Source organism: Mobula birostris, chromosome 9, assembly GCF_030028105.1.
Source record: "Mobula birostris isolate sMobBir1 chromosome 9, sMobBir1.hap1, whole genome shotgun sequence".
Taxonomy (NCBI): domain Eukaryota; kingdom Metazoa; phylum Chordata; class Chondrichthyes; order Myliobatiformes; family Myliobatidae; genus Mobula; species Mobula birostris.
The window spans coordinates 8,028,861-8,050,131 of NC_092378.1; the positions used below are offsets into that span (position 1 = coordinate 8,028,861).

General features: G+C 42.4%; 1 protein-coding gene across 1 annotated transcript in view; it reads right to left on the reverse strand.

Annotated features, from left to right (window-relative positions):
* The window catches only part of LOC140202521 (receptor-type tyrosine-protein phosphatase R-like), a 285,315-nt gene that overhangs the window by 219,851 nt on the left and 44,193 nt on the right, over window positions 1-21,271 (reverse strand). Inside the window, exons 2-4 of the mRNA XM_072267467.1 lie at window positions 21,017-21,130; window positions 16,202-16,357; window positions 250-360 (exon numbers count right to left, since the gene is read on the reverse strand). Coding sequence (XP_072123568.1) covers window positions 250-360; window positions 16,202-16,357; window positions 21,017-21,130 — 381 coding nt within the window. The remainder of the gene's footprint in view (window positions 1-249; window positions 361-16,201; window positions 16,358-21,016; window positions 21,131-21,271) is intronic.

Sequence of the window (21,271 nt, forward strand, 5' to 3'; positions counted from 1 at the left end):
GGCCAAGACCCTTCATTGGGGCAAGTCTCGATTACACGTGACTTGCATTAAAAATTGTTCTGAACATCATTAAACAGATGGCAAAAGTAGTTTTGAATTCCTTCCCAAACTGACAATACTCTTGCAAGGAAGGATGATGCTCATTCTCAAAATGAATAACAACCACAACCATTGGCAGGCTTTTCTTTTAAGATTGGAATGGCATGACATACTGAACTGTAGGAGCACACTGGAAGAAAGGACTCTTACCATTAGGCATGTGATGATAATAACAAAGGCAGTGAGAAATATCACAACCGTGTAGATCCCTTCTTTATTCCACAGTCCATCCCTGCCATGGTCTCCATGCAAGGCATTTTTCTGAAATTAAACAATTGATTGACATCAGGGGTGAGTACATGACTGCTGGGCTACATCTTACTGTATGTTAGCTGTTCAATCATATATTAGTACTTTCTTTCCTAACAGTGAATATGGGACACACACACACACACTTGTCACAGTTATGAACCAGGCAGAAAAACAATTCAAGCTGATACACTTGTCAAAAATACTTTACTGATTGGGCTTTGAAATGTGATTCTATTGAACTGCTAAAACAATTTTGAATAATGTCAACTTCCATTCCACGTAGGGCATAGAGTAGCTTACAGCAACACTTTGAATTATATCGGACAGAATTTGCTTAAGGTACCTCCAATGTCCTTTGGCAGGCTTTGCTCAGCCACAAAACACAGAAGTCAGAATCAGAGTCGTTGGCATATGTTGTGAAGTTTGTTGGTTTGCGGTAAAACGTAACACATAATAATAAAAACTGACTCACAGTATATATACTTACCATCACCATCTAATTTGGGGGAGAAAGGGCTAGTACAAAAGATCAAAATAAGCTGCTGAGAGTTGTAAACCTAGTCAGCTTCCATAGCACAAGCTTCCATAGTATCCAGGACATCTTCAAGGAGCAATGCCCCAAAAAGATGGCGTCCATCACTAAGGATCCCCATCATCCAAGCCATGCCCTCTTCTGATTGCTACCACCAGGAGGTACAGGAGCCTAAAGACACACACTGAGTGATTCAGGAACAGCTCTTTCCCCTCTGCCATCCAATTTCTGAATAGACATTGAAGCTATGAACACTCGTCGTCATCCTCTGAACCCTTAGTGCCTAGGTGGCACTAACTCACTATTTTTTATTTCTATTTTTTGCAGAGCCTTTTTTTAATTGTAATATATATATTGACGGTAATTCACATTTTTTCTATTATTATGTATTACATTGAACTGCTGCTGCAAAGTCCACAAATTTCATGACAAGTACCAGTGATACTAAACTTGGTTCTGATTCTCTATCAAATCTCCCCTCATTCTCCTATGTTCCTGGATACAAATCCAAAGTTCAAAGTAAAATTTATTGTCAGAGTACATACATGTCATCACATACAACCCTGAGATTCTTTTTCCTGCAGGCATACTTAGCAAATCTATAGAACAGAAACTGCAAACAGGATCAATGAACAACAAACTGCGCAAATGCAAACTAAATGAAGAGCAATACAGTAGAGAAATGAGAGCATGAAATAACAGAATAAAGAGTCCTTGAAGTGAGATCATCGGTTGTGGGAGCACCAGAATTAGAATGAGTGCAGTTATCCCCTTTTGTTCAACAGCCTGGTGGTTGAACTCTTCTTGAACCTGGTGTTGTGAGTCTTGAGGCTGTCCTACCTTCCACCTGATGGCATCAATGAGAAAACAGCATGGCCTGGGTGGTGAGGATCTTTGGTAATGGAAGCTGTTTTTCTACACCAATGTTTCATGTAGATGTGCTCAATGTCTTGGGGGGGGGGGGGAAGAGGGGGGTTAACCCATGATGTACTGGGCCGAATCCACTACCTTTTGTAGGATTTTACACGCAAAGGCTTTGGTGTTCCCATACCAGGCTGTAATGCCTATAGAAGTTTGGCAATGTTTTTGATGACATGCCAAATCTCCGCAGACTCCTGAGGAAGCAGAGACACTGTTGTGCTTTCTTTGCAATTATATTTATGTGATGGGTCCAGGACTGGTCCACTGAGATAGTGACACCCAGGAATTCAAAGTTACTGACCCTCTTCACCTTTGATCTTCTGATGAGGACTGACTCATGGACCTCTGGTTTCCCCCTCCTGAAGTCTACAATCTGTTTTTGGTCTTGTTGCGGTTGAGTGAGAGGTTGTTGTTATTACACAACCCAGCCAAATTCTAACCTCTTCAACCTTTCCCATTCACTTTATTAATCATCTGTAATAGCAAGGCAAAGCTTTTTTACAGAATGCAGATGTGGCTGATCTGTTGATGGCACCATGTCAGTAGTGAAGTTACTATGCTTCTCACGTTTACAAACAACCAATGAAAATAATTCCTCCGTTGTTGACCAGTGATAAGGGCACATCAGAAGCAAATCTATTTTCAATCATTTCCCTCACTGGTGAGATGACGACATTTTGATAGCAATCACTGTGCTAAACTGCTGAAATCAACCATAACAAAGATGTTTCTTAATGATCTTCTCATCTGCTGAAGCTTAAACCAATTAACAGCAGTTTTGCAAAACTGCTTTCATAATCACTGCTGTGTGGCTGCAGACAACCCAACATAAACTTGTTTTCTGTGAAAGAGTTCATTCTCCTTCCACGTGACCTTTAATTCCTTTGTGATTTTTCCTGCTTCTTTCGTCAGCCTCAAAACTAGCTACAGAAGAGAAAACAAAATGCTGATATAATTCAGAAAAAAAGTATTATTTTACTAAGTGTAAGGCACTAGATTGTGCCTTCTGACAGCTTCATTGCTTCTATATTATCCAAGAAATAGTTTCTGAAAATTTAAAATAAAACAACAAATGGTAGAAATCTGAAATAAAAACAGATTCAGTCAGTGAGTCAGGCAGCTTCACTGAAAATGGGAAGAAGACACACAGATTGTGTTTGTGTGTGTGTGTGTGTGTACGCGCGCATGCGCCCGTCCCCCAATATGCGTGCTTTTGTGTTAGTGCATTGGACAAAAAAAAATCACAATCATCTTCAGCATCTCCTTGAAAGAACATGGCTTCGTCACTAACCCACGGGAAGTCCCATACTCCCATGATCAATCAGAGTGGAGTGGGTATCCGCGAGGGCATTGAGTATCCCGAGCCTCCAATCCTGCAAGGCATTTGTAAAGACAGCAAAGAGCCTAGAGCACTGGCAACTAGCCACCTACCCCATCGTTTTTTGTTAAAGATATGACACAGGAAAGGGCTCTTCTGGGCCTTTGAGCCTGTGCTGTCCAATTATACCCATGTTACTAATTAACCTTTGAACCGTCACCTCTTTCAAACGTGGGAGAAAACTGAAGCATCGGAAGAAAACCCACATGATCACAGGGAGAATGTGTAAAACTCCTTACAGACAGTGGCAGGAATTGATCCTGGGTTGCTGGCGGCCTAATCGTGTTACGCTAACTGCCGCGATACCGTGACCCCCTCCCCCCCCCGTGGAAGAACGTTCAGACCCAGTATGGTACTCTACCCACAGCTCAGAAGAAACAGAAATGAAGTAGAAGCAACTTGCCCTCAACACCAAGGGCTGTCTAAGGATTTCAGACCTTTCCACAGCAATTAGCATCATGCAGAGATTTTTTAGCTATACCAGCTCAAAATGTATACTTGTATTTGAATCCATTTGTCTCCTTTGCAATATTTATATAGAATTTTACAGCAAGCAAGATGAATGGACTAATTTAAACGTGCTCGAGGACACGTTACAGCACTGAAATGAGCCGCGACAATCACAGCATTTTCATCACAAAATGCTGATCATTCTGCAGATGCTGGAAATCTTGAGCAACACACACTCAGCAGGTCAGATAGCATCTATGGAGGGAACATAAAGGTGACCTTTTGGTTGAGACCCTTCGTCAAGACTGGAAAGGAAAGGGGCAATAGCCAGGATAAGAGAGAGGGGCGTGAGGAAGCTGGCAGGTGATAGTTGGCACCATCTGAGGGGGAAGGTGGATGGGGGGAACAAGAAGGATGTGATGAGCTTAAGGAAAGATGTGCTTAATGGTAGAATCCTGTTGAAGATGGTGGACTTTACAGAGAATGATGTGCTGGACATGGAGGCTCGTGGGACTGTAGGTAAGGACAAGAAAAACTCTATTCCTGCTATAATGATGGGAGGATGGGGAGAGGGCAGATGTATAGGAAATGGAGGAGATATGGGTGAGGGCAGCATCGATGGTGTTGGAAGGAAACTCAGATTTTAAAAAGAGGACATCTCAGATGTTCTAGAATGGAAAGCCTCATCCTGAGTACAGTTGCGACAGAGACAGAGGAACTGGGAGAAGGGAATAACATTTTTACAAGTGACAGGGTGGGAAAAGAGTCAATATAACTGTTAGAGTCAGTTAGTCTTTCTCAGGAGATATCAAGAAAGGGAGACGGATATCAGAGATGGAGCAAGTAAATTTGAGAGCAGGGTGAACTTTGGGGTCTGTACTTTAGGCTCCCAATTTTTTAACCAATAATGTGTGTTTAGGACAGACAAGTTACCAATGCACACCAAGGTAGTGCAGGAGAAGCATATCATTTCACCCAATCTGGGCAGAATGTACTTTGCAGAAACTTTCCTTGCCAAAGCTCACCCAAAGAGCTGAGGTTTGATTGAGAAAAGGTTTCTATTAAAACCAACTCCTTGCTGAAGACACTGAAATTGGTTTGTTCTCTCACTGACTCAAGATCTGGTATCTTCTTAGCCATTCCAAATTTTACAGCATGCCCATAATGTCCAGCTTTATGACTGACAGTATTTTTTTTCGTTTTGGGCCCCTCCTCTAAGAAAAGATGTGCTGGCATTGGAGAGGGTCCAGTGGCGGCTCACGGGAATGATTCCAGGAATGAAAGGGTTAATATATGAGGAGCAATTGATGGCTCTAGGCCTGTACTCGCTGGAGTTGAGAAGAAAAAAGGGGGATCTTAATGTACCCGATCGAATATTGAAAGGCCTAGACAGAGTGGATGTGAAGAAGATGTTTCTTTGGTGGGTGAACCTAGGACGAAAGGGCACATCTCAGAATAGAGGGACATCCATTTAGAACAGAGATGAGGCAGAATTTCTTCAGCCAGAGCATGGTGAATCTTTGGAATTCATTGCCACGGGTGGCTGTGGAAGCCAAGTTACCAGGTATATTTAAAGCAGAGGTGGTCAGGTCATCAAAGGTTACAAGAAGAAGGCAGCAGAATGGGATTAAAGGGGATAATGAATCAGCCATGATAGAATGGCAGAGTAGATTCAAGCTGCTGAGTGGCCTAATTCTGCTTCTGTGTCTTATGGTTGCATGGTCTTATAGTCAAATTCTTCATTATCTAAATCAGAGACCTGAATACATTCTCTCCCAAGCATCATTGTCCTTCACAGCATTTGGTTCCTTAAGTTTACAAGCATGGGCTAGTGTCTAGCAGCAGTAAAATCTGAGAGGAAGAACAAATTTTTACAGTCCACATCTGTTTCATCTCTTAAAGCAGGCACTTTAAAATTGCAGATGGTGCTAGTGAGAGACCTATACCCATCTTCACTGCCTATATTGTACGCAATAACAGACCTGTATTCAGCTATACCATAAGACCATAAGACAAAGGAGCAGAAGTCGGCCATTCGGCCCATCGAGTCTGCTCCGCCATTTTATCATGAGCTGATCCATTCTCCCATTTAGTCCCACTCCCCTGCTTTCTCACCATAACCTTTGATGCCCTGGCTACTCAGATACCTATTAATCTCTGCCTTAAATACACCCAATGACTTGGCCTCCACTGCTGCCCATGGCAACAAATTCCATAGATTCACCACCCTCTGACTAAAAAAACTTCTTCGCATTTCTGTTCTGAATGGGCGCCCTTCAATCCTTAAGTCATGCCCTCTCGTACTAGACTCCCCCATCATGGTAAACAACTTTGCCACATCCACTCTGTCCATGCCTTTCAACCGTACCTGTTATGGTGCCAGACCTGCGCCCACCAACATAGCAACCCTAGTGCCAAGCTCAGCATTGGTAGATCCCAAGCCTAATATTGACCTGGTTCTGTAGTCCAGACCTGGCATTGGCAGAGCTGGTAGGCACTGAGCAGAGCCAACATCTTACCTCAAGCACTCTGCTAAACTCAAAATGTCATCTGCCTAGTCCCCTTCAAAGGTGCTGCCTGACTTGTTGAGTTCCTCCAGCAGTTTATGTTTTTGCTCCAAATTTCAGCTTTTGCAGTCTCTTTTGTCTCTGTCTTCACCAATACTTAGAGACTGCAAGTTGCCACACCAAGGAGCCTCATGTCCCACACGACCAATTTCAAGAACAGCAACTCCCCTTCAACCATTTGGTTATTGAATGAACTGGCAAAACCCTAATCACTTCAGTCTACCAATACTATGAATACTTTGCCTCCTTGACTCAAATGAATTTTGTTTTTTTTTCCAATTGATGATTTCTTGTAAAAAAAATGGTATCTAATTTATGTGTGTTTTTCTCCTGCTTATATGATGCTTTGTGCCTGAGATGTTGCAAGTTTCTCATTGCACCTGTGAATACATGTCCTTGTGTAGATGACAATAAACTCAACATTGACTTTGATAGTGAAACAAAATCTAATCCTGCGGCACCCAGATAATGGATTTGTGTTCCTTTCGCAAAATACTGGTAGGCTATGACATACACGTTATTTCTCAGAATTCAATAACAAGGTGTTCATTGTGTTCCAAATAAAACTTGAGACAGGTAAAGCTTACAAATGAATGATGCTGAATAAGCAACCCCAAAAGGAACAAATGATTAATGCATTTTGATTATAAATGACCCTTTACAATTTATACAGTACATTCATCATTACTGACTCTTGAAAGAACGTAGTCTGAAAATCCACTTTGTCAGAGAGAAAAAGAAGTTGACTTTATGATTAAATGGAATAATTTTCTTGAATAGATCTGCATTACAATTTGGGTAAAAGTCTTTTTCAATAGTTGCTCAAAAGTATGATTTTAGAATAAGAAAGTACAATTGACACCTTTGCTTTCTCAATCAAGGGCCACCAAGATTAATCCAAGAATTTACATTATAAAATATGACTGTATCTGTATGCAGGTGGAAAAATATCACATTGCATGTATTTTAAGTTATGTATTATTTCAGATAAAGTTCATGCACATAAATTTGCCACTCTAGAAATTTCAAAGTTCAAAGTAAATTACTATCAAAACACATATACAACTATGAGATTCATTTTCTTGTGGGTATACTCATTGAATCTGTAGAATAATAGCCATAACAGAATCAACGAAAGGCCACCCAACTTGGGAATGACAACACCTGCAACCAAAGTGCAGAAGATAGCAAACTGTGAAAATACAAAAAGAAATAATAATAAATAAACAAGCGATAAATATCGAGAATATGAGATGAAGAGTCATTGAAAGTGAGTCCATTGGTTGTGGGAACACTTCAATGATGGGAAAGTGAAGTTGAATGAAGTTATCCCCTTTGGTTCAAGAGCCTGATGGTTGAGGTGTAGTAACTATTCCTGAACCTGGTTGTGTGGGTCCTGAGTCCAGTCAATATACTCTCCACTGTACACCTGTAGAAGCGACGGTGGCAGACACCAACAGAATCAACAAACTCATTCGTGAGGCCAGTGATGTTGTGGGGATGGAACTGGACACTCTCACGGTGGTGTCTGAAAAGAGGATGCTGTCCAAGTTGCATGCCATCTTGGACAATGTCTCCCATCCACTGCATAATGTACTGGGTGGGCACAGGAGTACATTCAGCCAGAGACTCATTCCACCGAGATGCAACACAGAGAGTCATAGGAAGTCATTCCTGCCTGTGGCCATCAAACTTTACAACTCCTCCCTTGGAGGGTCAGACACCCTGAGCCAATAGGCTGGTCCTTGGCTTATTTCATAGTTTACTGGTATAATTTACATATTACTATTTAACTATTTATGGTTCTATTACTATTATTTATGGAGCAAATGTAAAGAAAACCAAATTTCCCCTGGGATTAATAAAGTATAACTATGACTATGACTATTGTCAAAGTTTAGCTGTCATACCAAATCTTCACAAACTCCTAAGGAAGTAGAGGCACTGCAGTGCTTTCCTCGTAATTGCACTTACATGCAGGGCCCAGGACAGGTCCACTGAAATGATAACACCGAGGAATTTAAAGTTACTGGCAGTGTCCATATCTCATCCTCCGATGAGGACTGGCTCATGGACCTCTGGTTTCCTCCTCCTTGTCAAAGTTTCCGAAGTCTTATCAAATCTCTGCAAGGAAGTAGAGACTCTGCCATGCTTTCTTTGATAAACTGTATTTTTATTTTCTATTTCATGTTTTTAGAACATAAAACATAGAACATGGAAATCTACAGCACATCACAGGCTCTTCAGCCCACAATGTTGTGCCAACCATGTAGCCTACTCTAGAAACTGCCTAGAATTTCCCTACCACATAGCCCTCTATTTTTCTAAGCTCCACGTACCTACCTAAGAGTCTCTTAAAATACCCTATTATATCCGCTTCCACCACTGCCACTGGCAGTGCATTCCACACACCCACCACTCTCTCTGTGAAAAACTTACCCCTTTGGTACCTATTTCCAAGCACCTTAAAGCTATGCCCCCTTGTTTTAGTCATTTCAGCTCTGGGAAAAAGCCTCTGGCTATACACACGATCAATGCCTCTCACCATCGTATACATCTCTATCATGTCATCTCTCATCGTCTGTCACTCCAAGGAGAAAAGGCCAAGTTCACTCAACCTATTCTCATAAGGAATGCCCTCCAATCCAGGCAATATCCTTGTAAATCTCCTCTGCACTCTCTCTATAGTATCCACATCTTTCCTGTAGTGAGGTGACCAGAACTGAACACAATACTCCAAGTGGTGTCCGACCAAGGTCCTATACAGCTGTAACATTACCTCCCGGCTCTTGAACTCAATCCCATGGCTGATGAAGGCCAACACACCATACGCATTCTTAACAACACTGTCAACCCGCACAGCAGCTTTGAGTGTCCTATCGACACCAGATCCTCCACACTGTCAAAAGTCTTACCATTTATGTTATATTCTGTCTTCAGATTGGACCTACCAATAAAAACCACTTCACAGTTATCTGGGTTGAACTCCATCTGCCACTTTTCAGCCCAGTTCTGCATCCTATCGATGTCCCGCTGTTACCTCTGACAACCCTCCAGACGATTAATGTTACTCTTTTCAACATTGCATTTTTTTAGTGTTTTATTCTCTATAGTAATGGGAAAACTACACTCATCCCATGTTTAAGGAAGACCTCTGGGTTTTAAATTACATAAGCTCTCCGTCAGCCTGCACACTTAAAGATGGGCACGGTGCACCAGTACAATACAGCAAGCTTGGCAATTAGCTTGCAGATAGTTCATCATGTTGAGGTGACAACCTCAGTATGCAGTTGTTAGTGATTTCCCTTGGAGTGTTCACATTTATATAGCCCCTCCATTCACCCTACTTGGCTATCCCTTCAGTCAGCCTTTGATCTCGATTGGCTCACGTTTCTTTAGCTCTTCAGGGTTCCTAGATGGCATTGATTTCAAAGTGTTTGCTTACAGAGTGATTGGAAGAGAACCACACTTCTAAAAATTCTCGTGCCTGCCTCGTGTTTGCCTGTGCCGGAACCAGCATGGTGTCCCAGTTAAAGTGGTGTCATCTTTGCTCTTCACTAACAGAGATCCAAAGAAACTGGAGCCAACAGAATTGAAAGGTCAACTGAAGGGGTAGCCAGTCAGGACCGAGGCAAGCGACGTGGGGTTATAAAAACTGAGGATCTCAGCTCAGCTGGTGATGAAAGCTCGGCAAGCTAATTGCCAAGCTTGGCAAACACTGCAATATCAAACGCTTCAACCTGAGCTAGGGGTATTCACCGTCCTGAACAGTACAACAACCAGGATGTCACTCAGCCAAGGTTCAGAAGGTGTCAAGTTAGCACCTGCTCAGCTGATCCTCTGGCCAGCTTTGGTAAACAGCTGTTAGAATGCTGAGCTGTCCGCTGTCTTCCACTCTGAAAGGATTCCAGCCCATGGAGATACAAGCAAACCCGGTACACACAGCCACAGCAAATCAACATGCATCAACTCAGTCATGCAGAATTCCTTATCCTTACCCAGAACCAACTACCTACTAAGCATACGACACTCCAAAGAGCACACCAGAATTATTTCCTTCACATACCTTAAGGCTGCTCCACTATGCAATAAGATCACGGCTGCTCTCATCTTGGCCTCAGCTCCACCCTCTTTCCTGCTCCCAATAATTCTGATCACCCCCGTGATCCAAAATTCTGTCTCTCCAAGCCCTGAATTTATTCAATGACCCAACCTTTAACACCCTCTGTAGTAGAGCAATCCAAAGATTTGCAGCACTCAGACAAAAAACTCCTCTCATCCGTCGGCGCTGGTGACACATGGCAAACCTTTGCGGCAGCTCACATAACTTCTAGAAATGCATCTCTGAACTGCTTTTGCTGCAATCTGTAGCCTATAATTTCCTTTTAAGAAACAGACTTTTGAACCAGATCTAAATGAGCTGGAGATTTTGCACTTTGGTTGTTAATCTTTGTGTGTAGTTTTTCATTGATTCTATTGTATTTATCAGTTTCGCTGTGATGGCTGCAAGCAAATGAAACTCAAGGTAGTACATGGTGACATATACTTACTTTGATATTAAATTTACTTTGAACCTTCGAGAAGTAGAATGAAGTTGTGTACAAGAAAACCAATTCTTTTAGTGTACCAAAAATACAAAATTGTTTATATATTATATTGTGATTTTTGTTGTGTAGTGTATACATCTACAATGTCCTGGTTAAGATGTCTACGCTATGCTGAAGCTATTTCATTTTAGCATCATTTTCTGTAAAAGCAGTGTGTCCTGCTGGTAAACACGAGGAATTCTGCAGATGCTGGAAATTCAAGCAACACACATCAAAGTTGCTGGTGAACGCAGCAGGCCAGGCAGCTCGGCCCTGACAAAGGGTCTGGGCCCGAAACGTCGACTGTACCTCTTCCTAGAGATGCTGCCTGGCCTGCTGCGTTCACCAGCAACTTTGATGTGTGTTGCCCTGCTGGTAGAATGTTTTGCTTTCGGCTAAAGATAAGGAACTGTGTTGTTCAAGTTAGGAATGTGTCAGCCAATCAGGATAGGTGGATTGGGAGAAGGTTCTAGAGAGAGCTGGGCAGGGAGAGATTTGTGACAGAGAGTGGGGAGGGTTTGCCAGCTGTGCCATTAATTTTTTTAAAATTTCTACCATACCTAAGCCAATTAATTCATTCTTTCGAGGTTGCACCCGTGGCTCTATTGATTAATTTCTCAGTAGGCCTCTGCCGTAGAGTTTCCTGTCCTTCTGATCCCTGCTGCCACGTTAATTATTCATTAGCCACGGTGAACTGTTGTTGCATGAATTTGCAGGTTCATTAGCACATACAAATCTAATCTGTTACTGTATTAATCTTAATTGATCTGTGTCCTCGAAATGTGTTCACTTAGCAAATTTGTGTTCTTGTTGTTGCTCCATTCCTGTTTCCATTTCCACTTACCCCAAAACTTCTTATTCTCTCTACCCCACTATCCTTTCTCCCATCCCTATCAGAGGTGGTGGGTGGCAGAGTCTCGATGCGTCTCTGCCAAAGGCACTCCTTCCCTCTGTTAGCCTGCAGTCACCCTTGGGCAAGGTGTAGCACCTGCTTAGCGTCCCCCCACCACAATCAGGGTCACGTAGAGCCGGCGGTGGTGGTCATATGAGCAGTTAGCACATATCACCTCAAGTCCTGGTTAAGTGACAACTGAAACCAGGCGGACAATCTCTGAAGAGAATTGCTCATGGCTGAGGTCACCTGCCTTGTAAAGACACTGCCCTGAAGAAGACAATGGCAAACCACTTCTGTAGAAAAATTTGCCAAGAACACTCATGGTCATGGGACCATGATCGCCCACGTCATACGACATGGCACATGATGATGAAGATGATTCCCTAATAAGGACTGGCTCATGAACTTTCTGGTTTCCTCCTCCAGAAGTCATTAATCAGCTCTTTGGCTTTGCTGACATTGAGTGATGGGTGGTTGTTGTGGCATCACTCAGTCAAATTTTCCATTTCACTCCTGTTTGCTGATTCGTCACCTCCTACGACTTGGCCAACAACAGTGGTGTCATCTGCAAACGTAAATGGTTTTGGAGCTGTACTTAGCCTCACAGTCATGAGTATAATGTAGGTAGACACACAGCGATAATAAACTTACTTTGAAACTGGAACATAGAAATCTACAGCACATTACAGGTCCTTCGGCTGACAATGTTATGCTGACCATATAACCTACCCTAGAAACTGCCTGGAATTTCCCTATCACATAGTCTTCTATCTTCCTAAGCCCCACGTACCTATCCAAGGGTTTCTTAAAAGACTCTACTGAATCCACCGCTACCATCTTCGCTGGCAGTGAATTCCACGCACCCATCACTGATCCTCTTTTTACAGAAACTGTAGGTTTCTGTATGGTCACCTTTCACCTTACAAGAGCATTGTTTAAAAAAAGGTCTTGGAGTTTGTTATGATCTGGCATTATAAGTGGCGGCACTTGTACGCTGGCTTGTTCAGGATTCCCACGCAAACACAAGAGTCCTTGATTGACTAATTGAGTTTTGTTGCTGATTTCCTGGCTGCACCCTGACCTGGAGTTCAAAGGCAGGGCAGGATCTTACTGGAATTCCCCGCATTTACTCTGGGGAATCTGCTCCAGTGTACAGCTGGCACGGAATCTGCAAATCCATTCATCTCACTGAAAATTGTGCAGCTGCAAGAAGAAAAATTGCTTTTTACCATCAAAAACTGCTTTCAGCAGTATTTTAAACTATTTTAGAACATTAGATATCGTGCGCATTTGTAACCGATCCCGAGGTTATCATGGGGCTGTGCATTTGGCTGCACATATTTGGACTCCAAGCTGTGCTGAAAAACCTGACCAAACCAGCTGCCCATGCCAGTCGACTGCCCGCACCAGTTCACTCGTTTATTATCTAAACTTGATATCCTGGATGCAGTTAGCCTAGCAAAGCCCAATTTCACAAGGAGAGTATCAATAAATGGGAAGCAAGTTTACTAATTGTGCTGTTACAGGGCTTCACTCTGCATCTACGTAGCTCTAACTGCCTTACCCGTGGCTAGCAGCTGGTAGAGGTTTACCAATGGCCCGTATGGCACAGGACAAGACCAGGACCATACAGTTCACCTTCCACCATCCTCTGCCTTTTGTCTTCAGATATACAATAAGGAGCATGATGAACATTAGGAGTAAGCTGTCCTACATTTGATACTGAGTCATTATTTTCCAAATATTTTTAGTTCCATTTGAAATATGTTAGTTTTCTAAACATAATGGAACCAGGGGTGCCTAACGGCGACTCCTTTGCTTCCATCTTCGGAAACAGTTCTACTCTCTTTAATATCTCTATTTTTCCCTTTCAGGGTTCTTTTGAAGACCCTGACCCAGAGTTACACACCGACTTCGGTTCGTTGCGGGAATGGGACCCACTCTCGGGGTCTCACAAACAGCCATTATTCGAGATACCAAGGACGCGGCCTAGGAGATTAGCTCGCCTTCGGAGTGCTGGGATTTCATGGCTCTGGAGGCGGGCGGACTTGTGGTTGGTGCCTCCATAGGGAATCGGTGTGTCATGGGAGATGGAAGATCAAAAGCGGCAAGTTGGCTCCTGGCTGTGTGCCCAGAGACCTGAGTTCTTTGGGCACTGAGCTCGGAAAAAGTGATGCAACGGTCTTTTAACATCATAAATCAGTGAGTTGTTTGTTATGTCTCCCCTCTCCCTGTGAAATGGAGATACTTCTTTCTCCCTTATTAGGGAGAGAAAGAGTCTGTGGTATGTCAAATTACCAGGTGAACGAATAGTCTTTGGGACACTGCAAGTCTGTGTCTTTATTGATGCTTTACTGTATGCTTGAGTGCTCGGTGGGGGCCACCAATGCTCTTGTACTGGTTTGGGAGGGGGGATTGTTGCTTGCTGCTCCTTATGCGTGAGAGGGGTAGCTAGGAGGGCTTTGGGGTTCTAACATTTAACTGTAGTTCATTCTTTGGGGCACTGCTCTGTTTTCATGGATGGTTGTGAAGAAAAAGCATTTCAGGATGTATATTGTAAATATTTCCTCCGACATTAAGTGCACCTTTGAAACCTTTGATGTTAATTTTTACGTGGGAGAGGGAGGGTGATCATGTTGCTGTTTGTGAGATTTGGGTTTTTTTGTGTGGGGTCGGGTTGATGTTTTTGTTTGAACAACTTCCATGGTTTTCTTCGCTTCATGGCTTTCTGGAGAAGACGAATCTCAGAGTTGTAAACTACATACAACTTTGATAATAAATGCACTTTGAATCTTTTTTTTCGGAGGTATATTTATTAAGCTATCCTGAAACAATTTGATCTCTACATAACAGACGAAACAAACACAGGTTTAGACATCCATCAAACCCTTAAAGATATTCTGATTTGCCGCTTGGAGTACCCCAAAACCAGCTGATTACTTGATTTGCTAAATCAGAGAATAATTTGTTGTACAATATGTTTTGCTGTCTACTGTCCAATTCTTCATTGCCTTGACCTTTATTCCTCCAGGTTTGCTGATGACACCACTGTTGTTGCCCAAATCAAAGGCAGTGATGAATCAGCATACAGGAAGGAGACTGAAAATTTGTCTGAGTGGTGTCATAACAATTCTCACTCAATGTCAGCAAGACCAAAGAACTGATTGTAGACTTCAGGAAAGGGAAACCAGATGTTCATGAGCCAGTCCCCATCAGAGGATCAGAGGAGGAGAAGGTTAACAACTTTAAATTCCTGGGTGTTACTATGCCAGAGGATCTGACCTGGGCCCAGCACATACATGCAATTATGAAGAAGCACAGCAGTGCCTTTACTTCCTTAGGGGGTCTGTGGAGATTCGACATGACATCTAAACCTTGGTGATAAACTTCTATAGACGTGCAGTGGAGAGTGTATTGACTGGTTGTATCACAGCCTGGTATGGAAACAGAAAATCCTCCAAAAGGTATTGGATTCTGCCAGTACATCTCAGGTAAAGCTCCTTCAACCATTGAGCACATCTACATGAAACGCTGTCATAGGAAAGCAGCATCCATCATCAGAGATCCCCACCACCCAGGCCATGCTCTTTTCTCACTGCTGCCATTAAGTAGAAGGTACATGAGCCTCAGAACTTACACGGCCAGGTTCAAGAACAGTTGCTACCCCACAACCATCAGGCTCTTGAACAAAAGGGAATAATTACACTCACTTATTGAGATGTTCCCACAACCAGTGATTTCACTTCAAGAACTCTTTATCTCATGTTCTCGTTAATTATTGCTATTAATTTATATTTGCATTTGCACAGTTTGTTGCCTTCTGGTTGATCTTCCATTGGTCCTGTTATAGTTACTAATCTATAGAGTTGCTGAGTATGCTGACAGAAAAAAAAATGAATCGGGTTTTATATGATGACACACATGTACTTTGATAATAAAATTTACTTTGAACTTTGAACCTAGTTGTGGTTTAGAGACTTGTGTGCCTCAATGACCTGCAGAGCTATGTTGGCTGGAGTCTGGGCTTTATGCTTTGACTCTTGATAGTATCACTCAAGCCAAACAGGTCAAGGGTAGAAGCCAGACTAAGAGTGGTCTACCAGTCCTCCTGGTTCAGAACTTCAGCTTATGGCTAACAACCCTGACTGGTTAAACAAAATTGTTACAGAAACAACAATGAAGAATCCTTTTAGATATGAGTGTGACGGTATTCTTGAGTCTCCACCTGGGACTTGCATGACTGACAGTAGTGAAAACTGAGAGGACGCTACTGACATGATGAAGGAAGCTCTGAACACCACCAGAGATGGAGGACCTACATTGCTGCCCTAAACGCCAGAGGTATAACGGTCAGCAAGTTAATTTTTCTTGAGCATTAAATAAGTAATGAACAAGGGAAAATACATCATCTTATCAAGCAGCTTAGCTTTCAACCATGCGGCTCAATCTTCCAGTTTTCCAAAGTACTTACAGGGCTGCTGAGATTCCCCAGTCAAAAGATCAAAGGTAAATCACTCTTACCTCGGGGGTAACTTGTGTGATGCCAAATTTTGAGAGACTCTGATGCATCATATTTACATTGAGCAATTGTATCACTTCTTCAGAAGGTATTGGATCTAATGTTCCACTTCTACGATTCATTGGCGATATATAAAATTCAATGCAGTTTTTCTTTACCTGTGTATTTTTCCAAAAATAAAAATATGATAATAATTTAAGAGGGCAAACACAAGCTGTAAGAATAACACATCATATTCTGCCTCGGTAGCATGGAGACTGAACGCCATCGAGGAAATCTTCAAAAGATAATGCCTTAAAAAGGCAGCATCCATCATTAAGGACCCCTAGCACCTCTTCTCATTGCTATCATCAGGGAGAAAGAACAGGAGCCTGAAGCCACATAATCAGTGTTTCAGGAACAGTTTCTTCCCCTCCACCATTGGATTTCTGAATGGTCCACGAACTCTCTAATTTCCTCTTGTTTTTCGCTACTTATTTATCTTTAAAACACATTTCTTGCTGTAACATCGTAACTTTTATATAGTGCACTGTGCTGCTGCCTCAAAACAACACATTTCATAACACTTATCAGTGATAAGGAACCTGTTTCTGGTTCTGATTTTAATTGTGCATTTTCCAATTTCAGATGGCCCACGCTCTGATCCTCTCCCTCTCCATCTGGTTTTCCCTCTCCCCACCCACCACCACCATCATAACCCGGTTCATGCCCTTCCCCCACCTGCCTATCACACACATACTGGTTCTCATATCTCCTCAATCTCCACACCACACCCCAACTTGTTCCACCTGTCCCACATCCTTCCCTTATCTGTTTCCACTCATCATCTTCCTTACTTATCAAATTCCAACATGTGCAGGCTCTTTTGTTCCCAAATGTTATCTTCCAGCCTCTGTCTTTACCACACCACCCCCCACCTGTATTGATCTTCCCCGCTTTTCCTCTCTCACCTTAGCTGTCTCCACCCAACAGCCACTGTCTCTACGCCCTTTCTCCTCTCCCACCCAGTTCCAACTGTCCATCATCTCCCTCCTCACCCGTTTCCACCAATCTCCTGCCAGCTCCCGCCTCACCCCTCACTCTCACCTCTTCCTATTGGCTATCTCCCCCTATACCCTCAGACCTGATGCAAGGTCTTGACCAGAAACATTGTCTATCGCTTTGCCTGCACAGAGATTTGACCTGCTGAATTCCTCCAGCTGTTCAATTTTCACTCCACATTCCAGCATCTGAAGTCAATGACAATAATATAACTGCATAAACAATTCCCACAATCTAAATCTTAGTTTTCTGCATATTAACAGAAATAAATAATTTCATTGGGAGTGCAGGGTCAAATTTCCAAAGGTACTTGCAAACAAAAATCTGATAGGACTCACTTAGATGTCACATCCATGCCAAAAGTGAATAATAAAACTGTTAGATTGTAAAAAAAAATACAAGCAGACTGTAGGGAGAATGGAACTGTTTATTGCTTATTTATTCACTTTATTATTCCTTTGTTTTCTTTCATATTTGCAAAGTTTGTTGTCTTTTGCACATTGGTTGCTTGTTTATCCTGTTGGGTGCCGTCTTTCATTGATTCTATTAATGGTTTTTGAAGATGGTTGCAAGAAAATGAATCTCAGGGTTGTATATGGTGATAAATATGTACTTAGATAATAAATTTACTTTGAACTTTTGTACTGAGTATTTTTCATAAGGCTCTGCACATAGAGGCTTTGATTAATCCTTATCAGAATCAGAATCACGTTTACCAGCACATGCCGTGAAATTTATTAACTTTGCAACAGCAGTACAATGTAATACGTGATAAATATAGAAAAAACAGTAAGTATATATGTGTATATTAAATAGCTAAATTAAACAAGGAGTGCAAAAACAGAAATAAGAAGTAGTGAGGTAGTGATCACGGGTTCAATGTCCTTTCAGAACTCGAGTGGCAGAGGGGAAGAACCTGTTCCTGAATCACTGTGTGAGTGCCTTCAGGCCTCTGTCCCTCCTTCCTGTTGGTAACAGTGTGAAGAGGGCATGTCCTGGGTGGAGGGGGTCCTTAATGATGGATTCAGTCCTCTCGAGGCACCGTTCCTTGAAGATAACCTGTATATTACGGAGGCTAGTACCCATATGTCATGAAATTTGTTGTTATGCAGCAGCAGTATATATACATATAATTTTTTTTACATCGAGTCTACATTAGCTATTCTCTGGGTTTCAAGTAGCTGCCAGTGATTTGGTATAAAACTGATATGCTCTACTAATTTGCCTTTTGGCAGGAAAGTAGAATTTGCTCACTAAGGATTGATTTCTGTTCCTGATCGGCGATATTTGATCATGTGAATAATTTTGCCAAGTTGGTTAGATCATCCTAACAGTGGCAGTGTTACATGCATCAAAGGCAATGTTATACTTGACTTATTTTCAACATCTTCTTCTCAGACAGTCCCTCAGGTGTGAGGATGACTTACTCCACTCTATCGATTTATTTATTGAGATACAGTACAAAACAGGCCCTTCCAGCCCTTGAGGCTGTGTCGCCTAGCAACCCCCGATTTAACCCTCACCTAATCTCAGGACAATTTAGAATGACTGATCAACCTACCAACCAGAACATCGTTGGACTGTGAAAGGAAGGTCAGGGAGAACGTACAAACCTCTTACAGGCAGCAGCGAGTATTGTGGGTTCTGACGTGACCGATGAGGCTGAAGTGGGAAGTGGAAACTCTACTGGAGCTGGAGCAGGAGGTGACTGAAAGGTTGTCTGAGAGATGATTTTTTCCCCTTCCATTGCCTACACAAGGCTTCCCCATGCTCGTGATATACACCCAGTGGCCACTGTATTAGATACACATGCACACCTGTTTGTTAATGCAAGTATCTAATCAGCCAATCATGTGGCAGCAGCTCAGTGCATAAAAGCATGCAGACATGGTCAAGAGGTTCAGTTTTTGTTCAGAATGGGGAAGAAATGTGATTAACTGACTGACCAAGGAATGAGTGTTGATGTCAGGTAGGGTGACTTGACTATCTCAGAAAATGAGAATCTTGTGAGAAACCAAAAACATCCAGTTCTTGGGCAAAAATACTTTGTTAATGAGAAATGTCAGAGGAAAATAGCCAGACTGGTTCAAGCTGACAGGACGGCAACAGTAACTCAAATAACCATAGGTTACAACAGTGGTAGCAGAAGAGCATCTCTGAATGCACAACATATCAAACCTTAAAGTGGTTGGGCTACAGCAGCTGATACGGTAACCACGAACTTATATTGGCCACGTTATTAAGTACAGGATAGGTAACGTCAACTCAGACCATGAGAGGCCTGCATCGGGCATTTTCATGCCTTACAAGGAGCAGATTGGAAGTCTGTGTGGGGTGCCACTCCTCGCACAGACTAGAGCAATGTGTGGTTAAGTGCCTTGCTCAAGGGCACAAACACGCTGCCACAGCTGAGGCTCGAACTAGCGACCCTAAGGTAACTAGACGAACGCCTTAACCACTTGGCCACGTGCCCAACAAGAGGTACCTAATAAAGTGGCCATTGACTATGATGCCGTGTGCCTGAGGTTACTGCTGCAAGATTTCCATACGCATACTTGCGAAGATGACTCGACTTTGACCTTAAATTAATGTTCCTCCTCACCATCCTGAACACTCCCTCTCCTCTTTGAGTGATTATGGGCCAGAGGCTCCAAGGAGTCAGTAGGGAAGTTCCACTTCTTTGAGAAAGCTTTGAGCTCACTCTCGTAGGAGAGTACTGGTAACCTCCTGTGCCAGTGCTCAGAATAAGTTGTGTGTTTTGGAGTCAGATGTTAGGCATTCAAACAACACGGGCCGCCCAGCTTAGTTCCTGAGTATATACAAAGCCTCGGTGTTGGAGATATTAGCCTGAGAAAGGGCACTAATATGGATTTGCTTGCCATCCAATGAATTTGGAGGGTTTTGCAGACGAAAACACTGAACGCATTTTTCCCAGTGCTTTGAGATACCTTTTCAGAAGCATATAAGACCACAAGACATAGGAGCAGAATTAGACAATTCAGTCCGCTCCACCAGTAGATCAAGAATGATTTATTTTCCCTATCAACTCTATTCTCCCATCTGCTCCCCATAACTTTTGACAACCATAATGATCAAGAGCCCATCAGCTTCCTCTTTAAATATACCCAATGACTTGGCCTCCACGGCCATCTGTGGAAATGAATTCCACAGATTCAACACCCTCTGGCTAAAGAAATTCCTCCTCATCTCTGTTATAAAGGGACGTCCTTCTATTTGAGGCTGTGCTCTCTGGTCCTACACTCGCCCACTATAGGAACCATCCTCTCCATGTCCTCACCTTCAATATTCAGTAGGTTTCAATGTGACGATGGAGGGATCAGTCCTGCCAGGCAGATGATGCCTTTTGTGCTAGGCTTAAGGTCTTCAACTTCAAATACTATGTCCCTCAGTCAATGAAAAGCCATTCTGGCTCATCAAAGACAGTGATGAATTTCATCACCAATGTCTGCCTTCTCCGAGGAAGAGGCTCCTGAAATATGGGAAGTGGTCCTTATTTTCCATGGTCTCATACTGAATTTTTAATGTCAAATGGCAGTGGAATACAGCAGGGATAAGTTGGTACATGACCTTGATCTTGCAGATGCTGAGTGAAAGAGCAGTTAGTTTTACTTGCTTTGTTAAAATATTAGGTTTTTTTCCTACCTTCAAATGCAGATTACAAGCACCCTGCGTCATTTATGTCTGAACCACTTCTAGAATACAACTTGGCGTAGTGCCACTATCTGTAAATTAGAATGTTTGTAAAGGTGACTTACGTTAAGGTGATTAATATGAACTTGCTGTGGAAAAAGTCCCAAGGCAGCAGCTATTCCTTCACGGAATATCCGAAGTAAAGTGACGTTCATTTTTTTCACATCCATTTCCATTGCCTGAAACAAAAGGTAAAATTGAACTGTGAACATTTCTTTGAAGATTTCATCAAAGGCAAAATACATCGCAAAATGTTCCACACAATATTTTCAGATCCATAGATAACTCAAAGAATATCTGCCAAAAGTTTAGTATTATTA